Source organism: Alternaria atra (assembly GCF_907166805.1).
Source record: "Alternaria atra isolate CS162 genome assembly, contig: 21, whole genome shotgun sequence".
In the NCBI taxonomy this organism is placed as follows: domain Eukaryota; kingdom Fungi; phylum Ascomycota; class Dothideomycetes; order Pleosporales; family Pleosporaceae; genus Alternaria; species Alternaria atra.
In genome coordinates, this window is record NW_025091319.1 from 1,268,993 (window position 1) to 1,287,889 (window position 18,897).

The 18,897-nt window shown below is 52.6% G+C and overlaps 6 protein-coding genes across 6 annotated transcripts; 4 read left to right on the forward strand and 2 right to left on the reverse strand.

Annotated features, from left to right (window-relative positions):
- Positions 1–693: 693 nt before the first annotated feature.
- Positions 694–3,486, forward strand: ALTATR162_LOCUS853 (uncharacterized protein; the record flags this gene model as incomplete). The annotated part of the gene is made up of 1 exon (XM_043308447.1): positions 694–3,486. One exon carries the CDS (start codon positions 694–696, stop codon positions 3,484–3,486), a length of 2,793 nt encoding a protein of 930 aa, XP_043164382.1.
- Positions 3,487–4,966: 1,480 nt separating this feature from the next.
- ALTATR162_LOCUS854 (uncharacterized protein) lies at positions 4,967–5,578 on the reverse strand (the record flags this gene model as incomplete). The annotated part of the gene is made up of 2 exons (XM_043308448.1): positions 4,967–5,087; positions 5,145–5,578. The coding sequence occupies 2 exons, from the start codon at positions 5,576–5,578 to the stop codon at positions 4,967–4,969; spliced, it is 555 nt and encodes a 184-aa protein (XP_043164383.1).
- A 1,181-nt stretch (positions 5,579–6,759) lies between these two features.
- Positions 6,760–9,833, reverse strand: ALTATR162_LOCUS855 (uncharacterized protein; the record flags this gene model as incomplete). Its single annotated transcript, XM_043308449.1, has 2 exons — positions 6,760–6,867; positions 6,915–9,833. The coding sequence occupies 2 exons, from the start codon at positions 9,831–9,833 to the stop codon at positions 6,760–6,762; spliced, it is 3,027 nt and encodes a 1,008-aa protein (XP_043164384.1).
- A 590-nt stretch (positions 9,834–10,423) lies between these two features.
- ALTATR162_LOCUS856 (uncharacterized protein) lies at positions 10,424–11,347 on the forward strand (the record flags this gene model as incomplete). The annotated part of the gene is made up of 1 exon (XM_043308450.1): positions 10,424–11,347. One exon carries the CDS (start codon positions 10,424–10,426, stop codon positions 11,345–11,347), a length of 924 nt encoding a protein of 307 aa, XP_043164385.1.
- Positions 11,348–12,562: 1,215 nt separating this feature from the next.
- On the forward strand, positions 12,563–15,969 carry ALTATR162_LOCUS857 (uncharacterized protein; the record flags this gene model as incomplete). The annotated part of the gene is made up of 5 exons (XM_043308451.1): positions 12,563–13,047; positions 13,098–13,177; positions 13,240–13,287; positions 13,336–14,465; positions 14,512–15,969. 5 exons carry the CDS (start codon positions 12,563–12,565, stop codon positions 15,967–15,969), a joined length of 3,201 nt encoding a protein of 1,066 aa, XP_043164386.1.
- Positions 15,970–17,235: 1,266 nt separating this feature from the next.
- On the forward strand, positions 17,236–18,540 carry ALTATR162_LOCUS858 (uncharacterized protein; the record flags this gene model as incomplete). Its single annotated transcript, XM_043308452.1, has 6 exons — positions 17,236–17,283; positions 17,331–17,473; positions 17,525–17,612; positions 17,668–17,842; positions 17,891–18,122; positions 18,171–18,540. 6 exons carry the CDS (start codon positions 17,236–17,238, stop codon positions 18,538–18,540), a joined length of 1,056 nt encoding a protein of 351 aa, XP_043164387.1.
- Positions 18,541–18,897: the final 357 nt, after the last annotated feature.

The window sequence follows — 18,897 nt, forward strand, 5'->3', positions numbered from 1 at the left end:
TCTTCGACACAGGTAGTGTGGCTTTGGACCGTGCGTGGCTCGACGCTTGTGCAGCAAGCGGTCCGCACGTCTGCCGAATGACATGACTGACCCCTGAAGCCGACTGCGATGCGGATCCTACCATCACCAGCTCCTCACAAGCGGTAAATTCAATGGATCCTTGGGCGATATCTCGCGGGTTATACCCGTCGTCTCCCATCTTCTTGGGATTTCTGGAGAGTTGCCACTTTTCTCCGCTTCCCCCCTCGCACTCAGCAGCCAAACCAGCAGCAAACTCGATAGTCGCGAACCTGCGCTGCATGACATGGTACTACTGGCGCCGCGCTGCCGTTCCTGCAGATAGTACTTCAACCAGCCCACGCCGGATTAGCGCTCTGTGCAGCAGCGCAGTAGGGGCCCGCAATTGAACCCTTGGATTCCTGCATCGAGGTTGCCGGACGTCTTCCATTGCATATCGGAATCGCCCTCCCTGCACGGAAAAGCAAACATTGCTTCATGTCCTTCCAGCTCCGCCCGGTGGCAGCACAAGACGTGCCATTCGACGCAATTACACCCCATGTGGGCATTGCCATTGTAGCGCCAACTGGTACCGCGATTCAGTCTCCACCATCGTATCTCTAACTTTCCTGAGTCGCGCCCACCCCAGCACCACAGCCACCAATCTTCTGCCCACTTGCGGCTGTCTCAGGCATCATGGCTCGCGGCGACCATGGACCCAAGAAGTTTTCCTTCCCACTACCTCGCCGCTCGCGGACCAAAACCGACGACCACGACGCCCGCTCTACCCCATCGATACCCTCTGGCCCCGAAAGGCCCTCCCATCACGAAGATACGTCCAGCAAAGCACATCGAGTACTGGGCACGTCTGACGTCTTGCACCGTTCGACATCAAGGCAGTCGACAGTACCACCGAGTCCTGGTTTCATGTCCATAACCCTCTCCGAGGCTACTCTCGGCTCTCAGTTCGACGACAGAAACTCGGCAACAGCTACGGAGAACAGCGGATATCTGAAACGACCCAGCATGTCAAAACGCCCATCGTCCAATGTTCTAGGACGTACCTATACTGGAGAAGGCAGGCGGGGCTCTGACAACAGCTCTGCCAGTCACCACCTACACCCACAAACATCCAGTTCCACCCTCCGATCGCACTACGACGCGAAGAGTTCACCGCTGTACATCTCCCAGCAAACCTCCGATTCGGCAGTTCGAGATAGAGCGTTACGAAGAGGACAACCCCCGGTATTGACGGACCACGGTTACGACAGTTATGAAGCCAGTCCACTGTCACCTGTCATCCTAGATGAAACGAGGAAGAAGGAATACCGAAAAAGTAAACCCGCCCGACTAGATCTTTCTAAACTGTTTCCCAAGCCCAAGGACAGTAATGATGGACATCACCATGGCAGTACATTGCTCTCCCCCACCAAGATGGTCAACTCGCCGGCGGCCATGTCCATGAACTCGGAGTACTTCCCTCGGTCAATGACGAGGCAACCAACTCCACAAGCAGGGTCCGCCAAGTTGCAGAAGACCAATGTGAAGTACCAGAATGCTCCATCAAAGCCCCCAATGAGTCCAGTACGCAAAGTCAAAAGGGATCAATACGATAATGCCAAGGTACATGTACGCCGACCACCGAAAGGCGTCCAGCATTGGTTTGATGCGCTCGATGAGGAGAGTGAAGACAGCACCGAGGAGACACAACAGGTACATGCCGAGGCTTCATTTACAAATCCTGAGCCTACCGTGCCAGAACATAGCTATACCACTAGCCAAGCCTCGCGAGCAAGGCATGCATCGAACTATAGTCGTCCATCACAGAATCCCACACCAGCGTACAAAAGGGACAGCTTTGCGCTTGAGGATATTGTTGACATTAGTCATCTAACCTCACCTAGTCAGTACTCAGTAGACACGTATCGGTCATATTCCACGTCAAAGACTAGAGAGTCAGCCCTTTCCAAGACCAACCTCCAGGACTCCAGTGTCTTGTCCTGTTCCTCATCCGAGGACGAGAATGACGAGCGGTCACGATCTCGCAAGGGCAGCGTTCGCAAGAGCTTGGACAGTGGCGACTACACTGGAGAGATTGTCATTGGACGAGCACAAGCATACGAGGTTCGCCCACACCGTCGTATGCAATCGTCTGGAAAGATGAGCACACTCTCGACGTCTACAAACGCCACCATTGAAGTCATGTACAGGCCAGAGCCACCGCCTCACCCGTCATATCACTATCCCAGGAGCAGTGTCCACAGTGTTGGCAGACGTACCAGCCACGTGAGACAGCCCTCGGTCATTCTCGAAGATGAAGACTCTCGCCCACAGACCGCTGTTACCACACCAGTGTCACCTACAGCACATAGTATTGCAAGTGCGCGCACCTCAGCAAGTGCGCCGCAACCCCAGTCGGAAGGGTCGCGCAAGTATATGCAAGTGACGGCGGAAGAGGAAGCTTTGCTGGAATTGATGAGAAAGAAACGCGCAGCTATGAACAAACAGAGCGCATCGCAGGCGCCCGCACGGGAACAAGACAGGCACCTAAAGCCGGCAGCAGAAAGATCTCCACCACATCGCACGTCTGCCTACCTTTCCACAGACTCTCTAGAGCCAAGTCATGTACGAACGGCAGAGGCTAGATCCAAGCATCGAGCGTCCGTAGGCACATCTTCGTCGCTTGCGCCATCACGTGGCAGATCTTCGACAACTGAGAGCCGGGCAACTACGAGCCAACTTCGCGATAGTTCTGCCAGCGACACCTGGTCAGACCGCAACTACTCCCCTGCCAGCCGAGGAAGACTGCCACACCACTTCCCGACTCCAGCCGGGTTTTCACAATCGGATATGTTTCCACCTTCGTCTCCGATACTGGCTGCGAGCGTCGCATCGCCCACTACTACCGACCACCCGTCTCCCTTACCATCACCAATGACGCCCGCACTTTGCACCAACGACCAGGATGTAGTTGTTAAAGTGGCGAGCAGTGATACTAGCAACGAGCTTGATGAATTCCCCATGCTCGATCACGGCGTCATCAGTGCACCTCCGGAGCGCACAAAGTCTGAATCATCCCACCGTCGTCGTAGAACTGCATCCAGCGATGCGGAGATCACATTCCCTGTACCTCCTACATCTACCGGTTTCAGAGACCTTACTCCGGTTTCTGAGGCCTCGTCTCGTGCTCCCAGCATTATCGAGCCGCCAATCCCTAAGCTTCCTAAGAAGAACACACGGCATATCAGCGAACTAGCGCTCGCGAGCATAGAAACACGAAGTCGACAGAGCAGTGTTCACTCTACCGGATCACGTACGTCTGTCTACTCGCAGTCGTCGAGCTACTATAATAGCGCCGGAAAGAGGAGATCACGCCACTTGAGCCCAGACGACAACATTACTAGTAGTCCTAGGGTGATGAGTAACGACCGTGACAGCGTCAGTGATGATGTTCTGGCTGCCTGGAACAGTCTAGGAGGGACATACTAGACCTCTGTCTTTTTCTTTTTTTCTTTATCTTGTCACCTGCATCACCATACTACGATACGATTCCTTTCCAGCATTTACATCATTCCAATTTCCGCGGTACGATATCCCCGCATCCCACGTTTCCGCCGTTTTTAGCTCAGCCTTACATAACTTGTAAACCTAAAGTCGCAATCTGTCATACGATTTTCTTTGTCGCTTTTTCCTTGCGTCGCGTTATCGGGATGTTTTAGTATCAAATGCCACAGTACTATTATCATCGTCATTGTCACACACGATGAAAGGAATGGGGCCAGGTGACGAGGTTAGGTTTTAGCGACTCCATAATTGAGTCTTTGGGATAACACGTTTTGTGCATACAATACGCACGACAAATATTAATTACAATGAAACGTTCAACACAAAACAATTCGGGTTACGGTGGTGCGTTAGCAAAGCTGATCATCATCAGTGTCATGTCAGTCCAACTTCCCCCTTTTTTTTTAATATTAAACTCCCCATCTTTCCTTTTCTTATTTTGGCAACAGCATGGCTACTTGGCCCGTGCGTGCACTGGGCCGCTATCTCGCTTAGGTTGCGCCAAACGAGAATGAAGTGGCGCTGTTTATGCGAGGAAGAGGCAGCCAGCCGCCTGAGTCCGGTACCAGTATGCTGGAAAAAGGGAATTAGTGGTGAGGCGTTGTTTTGGTGGGTTCGCTGGTGGGCGGCATTTGCTTTTCTAGTCGGGTACCTTATCAGAGGAGTTGCGGTGTGTGGGCTTGTGTGACCAGATACGGTCGTACGTTGTTTTCCATCTTTACATTTATTCGCCGGACTGCGGGGGCAGGGCTAGTCAGTTGGATCCGCTTTAGGACGAGAGGGAGTGAGGGGTAGGCGGAGAGAATGGTTAATAATGACGATCATCGTTTTGGGTGTGTTGAGGTAGGTGTTTGCGCAACTAGTTTCCTTTTAGTGTGGATGCAATGATCATCGTCTTTTCAGGAAGTTGGCGAGCGTACTAGACACGATTAAACTTTGTGTGTTTATTCGATACTACTATTCTAGCGTCCTGTCGCAAGTTGTACATGCCCCCTTGTGTCTTACATAATTCTCCCCTAGTGGACTACAGATCTTCTTCCCTTCTTCAGAAACCAATTTACAGCCTCTCAACCCTTGTAGGATAAAATTTCATCGTAGTGGTGCAAAACTTGTCCGCCGATCCTGATCAGGGAGTCGTCTTGCTACGTTCCTGGATTGTCAGTGTTAATGAGAGCTGAATAAAAACACGGGGGAAGGTATATGGTAAGGAGCAACCTTTACTCAATCAGAGGTGTGTCAACTGCAAAAAGATTTGGTCCTCAAATGCAATGATATTGTGCTCAACGTAGTTTTCTCATAACTTCATATCCCCCATAGCAAGTAGGTATTTCCCTGCTTGTAGCAATCAACAACTCGACACCCATTTCCTTCAACACCATCACCCAACAGGCCTACACTTTCCCTTCTAAGAATGTTGGATATGTACAGCAACACCACCCTGGGGAATGTACGCAGTTCCAGAAACAGTGTTGTCACCACGAGTGCAACGGTCCATAATAATACCGCCTGAGCGGGCAATGTCATTGCTAGTCATCAAGTCAGCACATTATCCTTTGACCTTTGGCATTGGAAGAATAACTCACCAGTTCACACTTGTAGGAGCATTAGTTCCTCCCCTCACAGTAACAATATGCGCACTACCGATACTGCACTGAACCGCGCCCCCAATACTGCTAACATTGCAGTTCTGGCCTGCCTTGCCCCGTCCAGCCAAATCATTGATACACGACACTGCGTCGCCAACGGATGGAGGAGATGAGGTAAGCTGCTGGCAGTTTGCGAATTCCTGGCGCCTGGTGAGGTCTTCGGGGTTTTCGGCGCCGGCGCTGAAGGCTGTGAGGGCTTCTTCGGGGGTCATAGCCGTGGATGGGTCGGCGATTACGCTGTCGACCCAGTCGACCCAGGAGAACGAGGAGTGGATGTAGGCGGGCGCATCAGAGGAGGGAGGGGAGGAGGAGGGAATAGCGGTACCGAGGGCGGCGAGGGAGAGAGTGGCGAGGAGGGTGGTAGACTTCATGGTGTTTGGTTGGGGTTTGGGAGGGGGATGGAACGTTGTTGGATTTGATAATGGTTGTAGTAGCCTTGGTAGTGTAGAACTGAACGGAGGCAGCTTCCCTCTCGTATTTATATCATTCCACTTTCCATGTCTCCACAGAATGTTACATAGCACCATCAGGCCTCCAAAGCTATTCTGCCTCGAGCTACAAATACCTCACCGCCGAGGTACGGTACGATCGTAAGACGGGAGGACCACTTTTTCTATACGGCTCCCACTACGATAGTAACGCCATGGAGTTCCTCACATTAACGTCAACTTGAGAACCAATTGGAGAAGTCATACGGTTACCGAAGACGAAACACAGCCACATGTAGTACCTCTTCAGGCTTCCCACTCAGGCGTTTCGGACAAATACAAGCTGACAGCTCACATCATTCTTCCCCACAACACCTATAAGGCCACCCATATGCAGGGGATGGTCAACTGCAAGTGGAGACAACGGAAGGCACCCGCCCGCGTTCTAGCTTTTTCGAGAGGACTACCTCGGAAGACACGGATACCAGCCTGTGAAACTGAAGTATTGGGAGAATGTCGATCGCTGTTATCGCATGTTGTTACTAGATCTATAAGGACATACTTGATCGATGGTCCGCCTGACAGAGGCTGTACACGGCAACTGGTGAGGTAGTAAAGGATAGACCTGGACGCAATGAGGTCCTAACGCAGAAAAGCCTTGAGAAAAGTGGAGACGCTAGCAACGTTCAACTCTAAGGCGTCCTACATGCTCAAGGAAGAACAAGTACTGTTCTCCATGTCCAAGTTACCATGGCAAACTCGAGACAGTAGTCAATTACATGGTTCCAAGATTAGAAGCTCCAGATGGTGGAAAGAAAATTGATCATCGTTGCAATGTTATTCTTCTACTGCAGACACCGACAGTCTATCAACCTAAAGAAGTGAAGCCAAGGCCATGCATGTTCCTATGCTGATGCCATACAACAAGAGAAGCATGGCGTATACATTACGTCTATATGCTTTCCACGATAACAATATCAACGCCAGTATATTTTGCAATCGAGTCCCAAACTCCGCGTATAATGCGTGAATAATACGGATCCAGAAGGTAAAAAGTGGGTATATAGAAATACAGTAGTATGGAAGAAAAGCGTAACATGGCGGTATGATCAAGCGAGTCGGGGTTATTGCGGTGTCGTCATGGTCCTTGAGAGATTGGATCTTTGCGGCATTGCGTCTTTGCGTAGTTGGCGAACGACTGCTTCGAGCTTCCGTCGTTCTTCTTGTTCCGCCTGTGTATTGTTAGCATCCAGTAGAATGACTGTGTGGTGTTACTTACCCTCAGCGCCTTCAAGCCCTCCGCTGTTCGATCCCGCATCATCTTCCTAAAGTCTTCTCTCAACATGCGAATACTAGTCGCGCCCATGTCGAGTTGTGCAGCAGCGCCATTTGGCATGCCTGGGCTCCTAACGCCAAGCCATTTGACCTTCTCGTCACTGAGCTCTCGCTCCAGAGCTTCCTTCTCATCGCGGAGCTTGTCGATCTGCGATTCGAGGACTTCGCGGTCCTTCTCATTCTGGATGGCATCACGAGTGAGGGCTTCATACTCGGCAGCCATACCTGAGAGTTCGGCCTTGAGATTGCGCTCGGATTGGCGCGCCTCGGCTTCGGATTGCGAAGCAACATCTTGGACCTTGCGAAGCGCTTCCAATTCGCCCAGCAGCGCTTGGTTCTGCTCGGTAAGCTCATCCAGCTGTCTCTGGACAGCGGGGTTCGCGGCAGAGTCGGCAGCACGTTGCGCGCGAGTGCCGTAGGCGCCATCAAGCTCGGCTTTGGCGAAGGTAAGCTCGGTTGTGAGACGAACGATCTCGCCCTCGAGGCTGCGGAACTCTTCTTCCTTTGCGTTCAGAGTGTTGGTGGCGTCCAAAGAGCGGGCCTCTGCTGCCTCTTTCTCGGCCGTTACCGCCTGGAGGGCAGCTGTGGCCTCTTTGATCTTCTCCGCAGAAGTGGTAAGTTCGGCTTGGATCGCTGTGGCTTCACCACGAGCGTTGTCTTGAGCGTCTCTCAATTCCCTCTCTAGCTTAAGAGCCCGTTCCTGCGCATCCCGGACCTGAGCTTCGTAGCCAGCAGTACGCTCCTCCGCCTCTCGCGACGAGATGTTGTACGTACTGGTGCGCTCTTGGTGATCCTTCAGCTCTTCCTCGTATGTGGCAGCGCGCTTCTCAGCCTCTTGCATCTTGCTCTGGAAGTTTACAGCCTGCTCTTGCACGTCTTTGAGCTGGTTCTCGTATGCGATAGCACGTTGCTTGGCGTCCTTTAGCTCGGACTCGAATGCCATCACCCGCTCTTGTACATTGATAAGCTGAGCCTCCAGACCTGCATTTCGCTCCTGTGTCTCGCGCAAGATCTGCGAGTCAGTCTGGATCTTCTGCTCATCGAACTGCTGTAGTTGTTCCATCGCACGCTCAAGCTCGCCCTCCATGGACTTCTTCTCGGACCTTGCGCTGAGGACTTGGGTGTTGAGTCGCTCGAAATCTGCCTCTTTCTGCGCGTCAGACTTGCTGTTCAGCTCACGCTGCTGCTTGATCTGGCGCATGAGGACTGATTGCTTGTCTTTGAGGCTGTTTGCTTGTCTGAAAAGCCACTGCACCTTGGAAGAGAATGCGGGGAGCGAGTACGTCTCATTGGCGTTGTAGTCCTCGTCCGGCGAGAGTTGTTCATCAGCGTCAGGGTCTTCGGAAAGTAGTCGGCGTCGTTCACGCTTCCGTTCGCGTGCTTCCTCTTCACCAGCCAGGATGATTTGCCAGAGGCCCATGATGGTGGTTTCGTACTTCTCTGCCTTGTCCGCGCTTTCTGAATCATCACTGACAGCGACGGGAGCCCTGGAGCAAAGCTCATTGATCTGTTCGTTCATCGCATACTGAATCTGCTCGAGGTTGTAGAACGAGTCCTCCATGTAGTTGAGCTGCTCGGTTGAGCCACCACCCGTGATGGCGGGTGGCGGTGGGGTCTTGTCGGCCTGCCCATTGTCGGATCGAGATATCACGGCGTACAATTGGTTGTTGAGGCCCTCAAGACGGCCCTCAACCTCGTTCAGAGTATGCCTTGAGTTATTGCGGAGGTTTGTCTGTTCAGCGCTGATACTGCGAAGGCCTTGGTCGAGGAAATCGAGCTGGCGATCTAGGGTTGTTGCATCCTGTGTTCCTTCAAGAGCCAGTGGCGGTAGTGAGTAGTCCTCGTCGCGCTCAGGATTAGCCTCAATGATGAGTGTTCTCAGACGCTCGTTGATCTCTTGGAGTCGCGTGGCAGTCGCGTTCAGGGCTTGGTTATCACGCTCCGAAGAGGCCGCCTGGAGGTGTTTACCGCTTTGTAGCACATTCATGAGGGTATCAAGATTCTCCGGTGACCTGTAAAAGCTCCGCTCGTCAAAGTCACCGCCACGAGCACCAAGTCTGCCGTCTTCGTACGTGTTCAGGCTCGCGGGGCTGTCTGGTCTCCGGAAGCGGTCCTCTGATAGCTCGGACTCATCTTGACGCTGCTTGGGGCCCTTGTGTGTCAGCTGAAGCACAGCGGCAGTGTGCATCAGCAGCTGCATATCGATCATTCGCATGCGAGACTCAATCTCCAAGCACTCTCGTATGAACTCCTCAACCTTCCTGTTGCTTGATTCAAGCCCCTCCTGTTCCTTGGGGTCATACTCCTGCACGGCATTGCTGCCCTTGCTGCCTTTACTACTCTTGCTGCTCTGACCGCGCCTATGTCCGGCTTTCTTCGAGGCCAATCGTCCCAGTGAGCGCGTCGCATCGCGGATCTTCGTCTCGGACTCGAGCTTCCGCCTGACAGTGCCCAGTCGTGTGTCCAGGCCCTTCTGCTCCTGCTTCAGCGCCTCGACCTCCTCGACGGTGAGTATGTCGAAATACTGGCTGTCTCCAATTGCCGTCTCAACGAGCAAATGCATAGCCACTGGGTCGGTATTCAGTGCGTCGGAGCTTCGCTTGCCAGAGTTGCGGGGCGTGTACATGCCATTCTCGCGGATCGTCTCCCGGCGGCCGTCTACGAAGACTTCTGGGGGCGGTATAAAGGCACTGGCACCGAATCGTGGGGAAATCTGATATGCCATGGGGAAGAAGCTGGGCGAAGCGGTACCATTGATGCCAGACTGGTAGTTTGAAGTCGGTGAAGGGAAGTCATAAAGGGCGCGAGGACTGAGTGTGTCCCCAACGTAGGGGTACTGGGTGCGCAGGCCATTGCTGGTCATGATGGCCCGGGAAGAGCGACGCGGCGACAGGACAAAGGGCGAGTCGGCGCGCTGGTGAGCGGTGGAGGTTCGAATGGACAGCGCGACGGGGGCGCAAAGCAGTAGTACTCGCGCAGCCAGCGGGGATGGTTGGCGCTCACGGCGAGCAGCTCAACATGGTGCAATGGGAAACTTTGGCTCAGGAGAGGGTGTGCACGCGTCGAAGCAGCACCAATACAAGCGCTACTCTGGCTAGGGGATCGAAGTTGGCCTCAATGCAGCCTGTCAAGGGGTGCTCGGGACCCCTGCAAGTCACTAGGCCCGCGGGAGTTCAAGGGTTCATGCGCGCTTGGCAGGCACCTCTCCCCACCATCCCGCGCGCTCTGCCCTCGTATTCGTTGAGTAGTCCTGACGACACCATACTGGCGTCAGGTAGTGTGTGCCCCGCGCTTGAATATTTCTCTGCAATAGACTAGTTACATCCCAGGTAACACCGCTTCCTTCCATCTGATTAGGCATCTTCTCACTGCATTCAACATACGTCGATCGCCCCAGTCCAAATTCGGATCTGCACTACTCCGCTATCGATAACGTCCGTGTCAGCCAACAACATGAGTGCACGCGCAACATACACCAAAGACCAAATAACAAAGTACTTTGACCGCCTGGGGTTATCCGAAGCAAAGAGAAAGTATGACGTGGCTGGTCTGGGCCCCAACGACGCATTCGAGTATCTTGCACTACTCCAGAAGCTGCAGCTAGCAGCGGTACCCTTTGAGAATATAACTCTGCATTATTCGGCCCATCATTCGGTGTCTGTCCACCCCGAGGAACTCTTCAGAAAGGTCATCGGCGATGACAATGGACGTGGTGGGTATTGCATGGAGAACAACAGGCTGTTTGGCACGCTGTTGAACTCGCTCGGGTTCAACTTGTATTCGGGTGGCTGCAGGGTTTGGAACGGGGATAGCTGGACGGGCTGGTCCCATATGGTAAATTTTGTCACCATTGGCGACAACAAATACCATGTTGATGTTGGCTTCGGGGCTGACGGGCCTATTGTCCCAATGCCTCTTGAACGCTCGGGCACCGTCCAAAAGCACATTCAGCCTGCGTCGGCCCGTCTCCAATGGCGCAACATCCCAGGAAACACTGACCCAAACCAACGCCTGTGGGTTTACGAATACCGGAGGAATGATGAGAGCGACTGGGAAATAAAGTATTCTTACAGCGAGCTGGAATTCCAGCCGCAGGACTATGCAATGATGAACTACTTCACATCTACTAGCCACCGGACTTTCTTCACGCAGATGATAGTGGCGGATAAGAAGATAATGGGCGATGACGGACAGCTGGTAGGAAAGCTAAGCCTGGCGGCTAAATCTTTGAAATGGAATATAAAAGGGAAGAAGACCAAGGAGATTGAGTTCAAGAGCGAAGGGGAAAGGATAGAGGCACTTGAAAAATACTTTGGGATCAAGTTTGGAGACGCGGAACGCGACGGTATCGCAGGACTGCCATCAGAGATCAAGTAGAGGTCGTTACTGAACATTGAGAATGGTTGATTGCTCGCATGTCTACAACTGCCGTATATGCTGTGATCCTCTCGCAGCACGATGTAGTCACTATTGGGTATGTAATATACTGTGTAGGTATGCCGGCTCCGCTTTCGACGCGGGAGAACCTCGCATCGCTTAGATGAATCGTTGCTCGCACTGCCCGAGGTTAGCACCTGCCAACCGCTCAGCATCTCCATACGCACCCTCCATGGGTTGTTGAGCTCGAAGCCTTCCGGAGCAATCGGCTTGTCTGTCTGTCCGCGCATGAAGCCTGTCAGTCGGCGGTCGCGCTCCATCACTGGGAGTTCGTAAGTATATCGCATGAGGTCATCGTAGAGCGGTCGTACTTTGCTGTACACATGTTAGCATCCTTCTGGTGCGCCTATACTGCCAGAACTCACCCTGTCCCATGCGTCAATACCCCTCCTTGTCTTCTTTCCTCCGTTCTGCATCTCCTTGAGCTTTCCGACAGACACGGCGCTGAATGCGAAGAACTGGACCCTCGTTAGCACCCTCTCACCCCCCCATCGCGCCAATTACTCACGCCCGTCATAATGGCATATGGCAGCAGAGCCTCGAATGGGACACCCATGATTGCGGTAGTGTATTCAGTCGCTGGGATGTTGCGGGGGTGGGTTATCAGTGACTGCGTGCTAGCTAGAGGTGCCGTCGGCGTGATGAAGTGAGGTGCGGCCGTGCGTCAACTGCATCCTTGGCGACGACACCCTTTGCAAAGGGTGTCATTTCAGACGACGAGAGAGGCCGCGCCGTTTCCTGACGAGCAATAATTATTCTCGGTGTCGCACGGAGCCATACTTTCATACGAACCGCGAAACTCGATACCTCCAATCGCTATATCCCCGGAACAATTGCCTACGCTGCGATCGCGCACCTCCGCCTTCCCCACAGCGAAGGCCAACGCGACTACGAGCCCGCAACACCTCACTCTGACCATCTACTGCCCGTGGAAGCCATTTGGCGATAGTTCTTAGTAAAAAACACGCGATAAACAGTTTCACGGGTCACAACAACGCGCTGGGACACAGGCACGACGCGCTCGCGAACCACTGCATGAGAGAGCCTCCGCGGCTGCTATCGCCTGCGTGACCAATGTCCTAGGGCTCATACTACACTCGGACTGCGACAGTGGCTTATTTTGCCTCCAAGGTGGCCTCTGCCGTCAACTTCGCCATGGCGGAGCTCTTGGGCCAGGCCACGAGCAACACCGAGCTGGAAGACATCGATGCGGATGGCGAATATGAGATGGATGATGTAGAGTACGCACAAGCCCCGGCTGTTGAGAACATGCCCGATGTAGAAGGCCATACAACAGACGCCGAAGGCTCAGATATAGATGCCGAGGGTGAGGAAGATGCCGAAGGCGAGGAAGATGCCGAGGGTGAAGACGTGGATGCTGAGGGTGAAGATGTAGACGACGACGAGGACGAAGCTGAGCCAGTTGGCGCTGTCAAGATCGCACTGCGGCGTCCTCGGTCCTCCGACGACGAAGAAGAAGACTACGAAGGCGACGACGTCGCAAGAGAATCCTCCGACGCCAAGTCCAGCGACAGCGAGGAGTCGAGCAATGCCGATTCTGAAGAGGAGAATCAATGGCAGGCGAGTGAAGATGGTGAAGAAGACGAGATCATCAAGTCGTCCAACCCCAACGTCTGCATGTAAGTGTGATCCTGAATATTACAAGGTAAACCCGAAACTGACCAAGTAGATACTGCCACCTAGATGAGGATAACGACCCAAGTCCAGAGTTCGAAGAGTACCTCTCATGCGCTATTTGTGGAGACAATGGTGAGTCTTCAGTAAGAAAGTCTGGCTTTACTCGTTCGGTAGCTGACATGTTGTTCCTGCAGCACATCGGCAATGCGCCCGTAACGCTAATACGCTTAGTTCCGATGACGGTATGTTCCCTTGTCACGCCCAAACCGCGCTTTACTAACGACGAGCAGATGCAAAGCGTTGGCGCTGCAATGGTTGCCTTAACAATTTCCCAACCGAAGGAGAAGAAGAAGAGGCGGAAGAGCCATCTACTTCTGCTCGCCGACGACGTTCGTCTCTGAACAAGCTGACCAAAGAGTTGCTCCCTTCACATCGTGGGGTTGATCCCGAGGGACACTCAATCTTCAAAGAGCTAATTATTCCCGATGAGCCAGCAGATGGACTACGTTCGCTGCGCAAACGCAAAACTTCGCAAGAGGAGGAAGCACCGCTGCCGTCGAGGCAAACACGGAAAAAGCGAAGACCTTCTGAAGCGTCCAACTCAGATGCCGAACCATCAGTGCCTGCAGTCTCACCCCGGCCACCATCGAGGAGCGTACGAAGTGCTCGTAGCGTCATGACGGATGGTCATGAGAGTGGAGGCGAAGCAGAGCAGAATGGATCAGATCGAGAGGCTGGTCGCTTACGGCCAGCGCGGGCGCGTCGTGGGCAACCCAAGAGAACTGACAAACGTCCACTCGCATGGATCGAAGAGGCTCAAGGCGGGAGCTTGATCATAGCTTTTCATCTTAACAACGAGAAAGTGCAGCAAATCGTCACTTCTAAACCCAAGAAGAAGACGCTCACAATCGAACAGGAGCGACAGGAGAGACGGCGTGAGAGGGATAGAGAACGTCGCGAGAGAAACCGACGGGCTGCACAGGCTGCGCGGGAATCGCCAGAGCTCCTGCATTATCCAACAATACATGTGCAGCATGCCACACCCTTCCCGGGCTTCACCGACAAAGAGCCCGACGAGGTCAAGAGCAAGCCCTACGGCGGCGTACTTTCCGAAGCCGACGCTGATACCTCCAAGACCTATCCTTCGCCTGCTGACAGGAAGCGCTTTGATGATGCTCGTATCAAGGCCGAAGAAGAGTGGAAAGCGAAGCAGGCTGCACTCTATCCGCCAGAACCAGCACGCTCACATAAGCAAGCAGCCACTGCGAGCAAGATCAAATGCGTCAACTTCGGTGGATGGGAAATCGATACCTGGCATGCAGCACCATATCCTGAGGAGTACAGTAAAAACAGGGTGCTATACATATGCGAGTTTTGTCTCAAGTACATGAACTCGGACTATGTCGCATGGCGGCACAAGGTAAGAATCCCGACTTCTTCTCATGATCATATACTAACAGTCGCAGCTCAAATGCCCGGCGAAGCACCCTCCAGGTGATGAAATCTATCGTGACGGCAAGTACTCTTTCTTCGAGGTCGATGGCCGGAAGAATCCTGTATACTGCCAGAATCTCTGCCTACTCGCCAAGTTGTTTCTCGGTTCCAAGACACTATACTACGATGTCGAGCCCTTCCTGTTCTACGTCATGACAGAGAACGACAACTTCGGGTGTCATTTTGTCGGCTACTTTTCGAAAGAGAAGCGTCCGAGCTCGCTTAACAACGTCTCGTGTATTCTCGTGCTTCCCATCCACATGCGCAAGGGCTACGGACAGTACCTGATCGAGTTCTCATACCTTCTCACGCGCGTGGAGAGAAAGACTGGAAGCCCAGAGAAACCGCTCAGTGACATGGGTCTGGTAAGTTATCGGAAATACTGGCGGCTTGTTCTGTGCGAGGAGCTACTTCAACAAAAGGCCGCGATCAGCATATCGGCTATATCAGACCGCACCGGCATGACACCGGATGATATCGTATCAGCGTTAGAAGGCCTACGAGCTCTCGTGCGTGATCCTGTCACCAAGAAGTACGCGCTACGCCTCGATTTGAACTACTTCAAGTCGTACATTGAGAAGTGCAATGCTGCAGGCAACCCAAAGATCAACCCTGACTGTCTGATATGGACACCGTACGTCATGGGTCGTCTGGGCCAGTATGAAGATGGACCTGCCTTGCAAACAGTGCAACAGCGCGATGAAGTCGAAGAAGAGGAAAAGTCTGCGCCTGAGGAGGGCGTGCAGATGGAAATGGCGAAAACTAACGGTACTGGTGATGAAGCAGACGCAGCCATACCCACTCTTGCCGCCGAAGACTCTGTCAACGGTGGTTCGCCAGCTCCAGGTACGCCGCTCGCAAACGGCTCTACCGTGGCACTTGCAGGCTCACATATGGACGAGCCGGCAATCCCACCGTCACGATACGAGATCTTCCCTCCCGTACCAGGGCAACCTGCGCAGAGACGCCGACCCGGACGACCCTTTGGATCACGGCGAAGAACAAGCACTCCAAACCGCGTACGGAACACATCGCTGTCTATTCACACGGCCCCAGTATCAAAGATTCAACTATCTCCTAGTAGGGGAGCCAAAAATCTCATGTCACCGTCTGCCAATGGCGCCCTCACGCCAGGCACCATTTCTCTCCGCAGAACACGAAGCCGGCTTGGTGAAAGCGTCACTAACGGCGAGGATGTCGAAGATGGAGGTGCCGTCAAAGCCGTCGTCATCAACGGACGAAGAAGTACACGCAGCTCCGCTAGCTCTAGAGGAAGCATCGACTTCAAAGGCAAAGGAAAGGCTTTGCCCATTGAAGAAGAACACGATGAAGATATCGATGCGGATGGCGATTACGACGAAGAAGAGGGCGATATGGATGTTGATGCCGAAGGCGAGGAAGACGATGACATTATCATGCAAGATGCTTGATCGATGTTTACCTTTTGGCCTCTCTTCCACATATTTTAATGCCTATCGGTGTCGATTGGGCCTGCTCACGGCTGGGGTCTAGACACCGATTTATTTCTGTTCAGCGCGTAACCTTGCATTTTCAATTCATGTACCATCATGTTCTTTTAGTCGGATTTTTGACATGCATTACGGAGATACCTTGGGATCGGATAGCGAGGGGCGTACATCAACATGGATTCTATATAATACAGAAGAATTATGTTCTCTGCTTCAACCCTGAACATGGTTCTACTCAACATCAATCGTTGTCGCTGTCGTGAAATGATTGACAGAATAAAATGACGTCTCCTCGGCCCTCTTTCCTCCGAATTTCGTAATTCCCACCTCCGCTCCTCATTCGCCTTTTCTCCTCCATCCCCAAAGAATCTGCATTTTACCCGGTCCGGTGCCCCACAAACTGCCTTTCTCCACACGTCCGCGCACTCCAGGCATGAGTTTCTCCCACTTCATATACGTCAATTGCGCAGTGCTTGGCGATGACAAGGGTTGCGGAATCAGCCGTTACTCAATTTGGGACGTGTATACCCGGGTAAACAGCATGCAGGCTATGCGATCTTCACTAGCGCGTGGAAAAACGACGCGGGGGATGTGCAGGTGCAGTGACGTTAGTGGGAATTGCAATCCGGGGAATAGAGTGTTGTATAATTGATGGTGGGTGCGGTACTTCATCTGCAAAGTCACACACCTGATCTCAATTTCGGAAACAGACGTTTCATCTCTATTCGGTAACCATGCGATTGCTCTCGTTATCGGTGGCGGTGCTTACGACGGCGCTGGCTGGAGTAGGCAATGCACAAGCGTTCAATTCGAGGTGGTTTAATCCGATTTTACCTGGTGTAAGCTGGAGAGATTAATTTTCGTTCGAGACATAGAAGAAAGATAGGAGACTAATTGATGCTCTCTAGTTCCATCCTGATCCGAGTTGCATATTCCATCAGCCTGATGAAACATTTTACTGCGCTTCGAGTAGCTTCAATGTGTTTCCTGGTATCCCAATCCATGCTAGTAAGGACCTGACGAACTGGAGGCTTGTTGGTATGTTCTGCTTTGCTTCCCTACATACACTACCAGGTTATTTTCTTAGCAGCTGCTTACATCTATGCAGGGCATGCTTTGAACCGCGAAAGTCAGCTACCTGTACTAGCGGAATCCATTGGATCGACGAGCGGTATCTGGGCACCAGCACTTCGTTTCAACAATGGCACCTTTTATCTTTTGACCACGATGGTGCATGACAAAAGGGCTGACAACGATTCTTCCAGATGGGATAATGTGCGTTTTGAGCCGGATCCTACCTGATGAGATGCTAATGTCTCCAGATTATCTTCTCAACAACAGACCTGTGGGATGAGAGCAAGTGGACTGATGCTGTACATCTCGACTTCGAAGGATACGACATCAGCCCGCATTGGGATGACGAAGGAAATTCTTATGTTGTTGGTAGCCATGCCTGGAAAGTAGCGTAAGTCTTCTCAAGATGTTGAGCGTATGTCAATGATGCTTATGGGCGTAGATATGGTATTCATATCAACCGAGTCGATCTCACTACAGGAGAGGTACTTGGTAATTGGACTAACTTATGGAATGGTACTGGCGGTATCGTAAGTATACCTCATGGAGCGTATGATGAACGGCATCACTAACCGTCTCATCTAGGCACCTGAAGGGCCACATATCTTCAAGAAAGATGGCTGGTACTATCTCATGATTGCAGAAGGTGGAACAGGTCTGCTTCATATGGAAACGATCGCGCGGTCCAAGGACCTTTATGGGCCTTATGAACCGAACGCTGCCAACCCCATCTTGACTAATGCGAATACTACTGAATATTGTAGGTTTCTGCTAGTTCGCATGTCAAACATCAACTAAAACATCACAGTTCAAGCCGTAGGTCATGCGGACCTCTTTCAAGATGCGCGAGGTCAATGGTGGGGTGTAGCGTTAGCAGTCCGCTCTGGTCCAGAATGGGTGACCTTCCCCATGGGTCGAGAAACCGTCCTCTACAATGTAACGTGGGAAGCTGGATCATGGCCTGAGCTACAACACCCAGTTCGTGGTGAGATGCGGGGATGGTCACTCCCTAGTATTATCCAGAATCTACCGGGTGACGGGTAAGCCAAACAACTGCGGATAACGACTGAATATTAACACCTCAACAGGCCCTTCGTAGACGAAGGCGATAACAACATCAAATTCCGCCCAAACACCTCCATACCACCTCACTTCATTTACTGGCGCCCACCCATCACAGAGAACTACGTCATCTCCCCGCCCGGCCACATCAACACCCTTCGTCTCAAGCCCTCCCCTCTAAACCTCACAGGTATAGATGGAAACTCTCCCGGCCCAGGCGGGCAAACATTCATATCGCGCCGCCAAGTTGACACGCTCTTCAACTTCGCTTTTGACCTGGACTATAGTCCCAGCGCCCTCAACGAAGAAGCAGGAATAACGTTATTCTTGACGCAGAACCACCACGCACGGATGGGCGTCGCTATGCTTCCCCTGGCAAACGACAGCGTAAACTAGCACCGCATTTTCACTTCCACGCTATATCCTACATTCCTGTTCCCGACGATGTCATCATCCCTGTACACGCCTCCTGGCTGAACAAACCACTCACACTGAGTCTGAGAGCAGTAAATGTCACACACTATGCGTTTGGCGCGGGACCCGCTGATGGCAGTGTTCCTATCCAGGATTTGGCTTATGTAGGTGGCGATATCATCTCATGGGGCTTCACGGGTGCACTGGTGGGTGCGTATGCGACGAGCAATGGGGGAAATGGGACAACAGAGGCATATATTACGAATTGGAATTACCAGGGTTGGGGGCAGGTTAGGGAGAGCTGGAATGGAACTGGAATTTACTGAGACATTGGGTTAC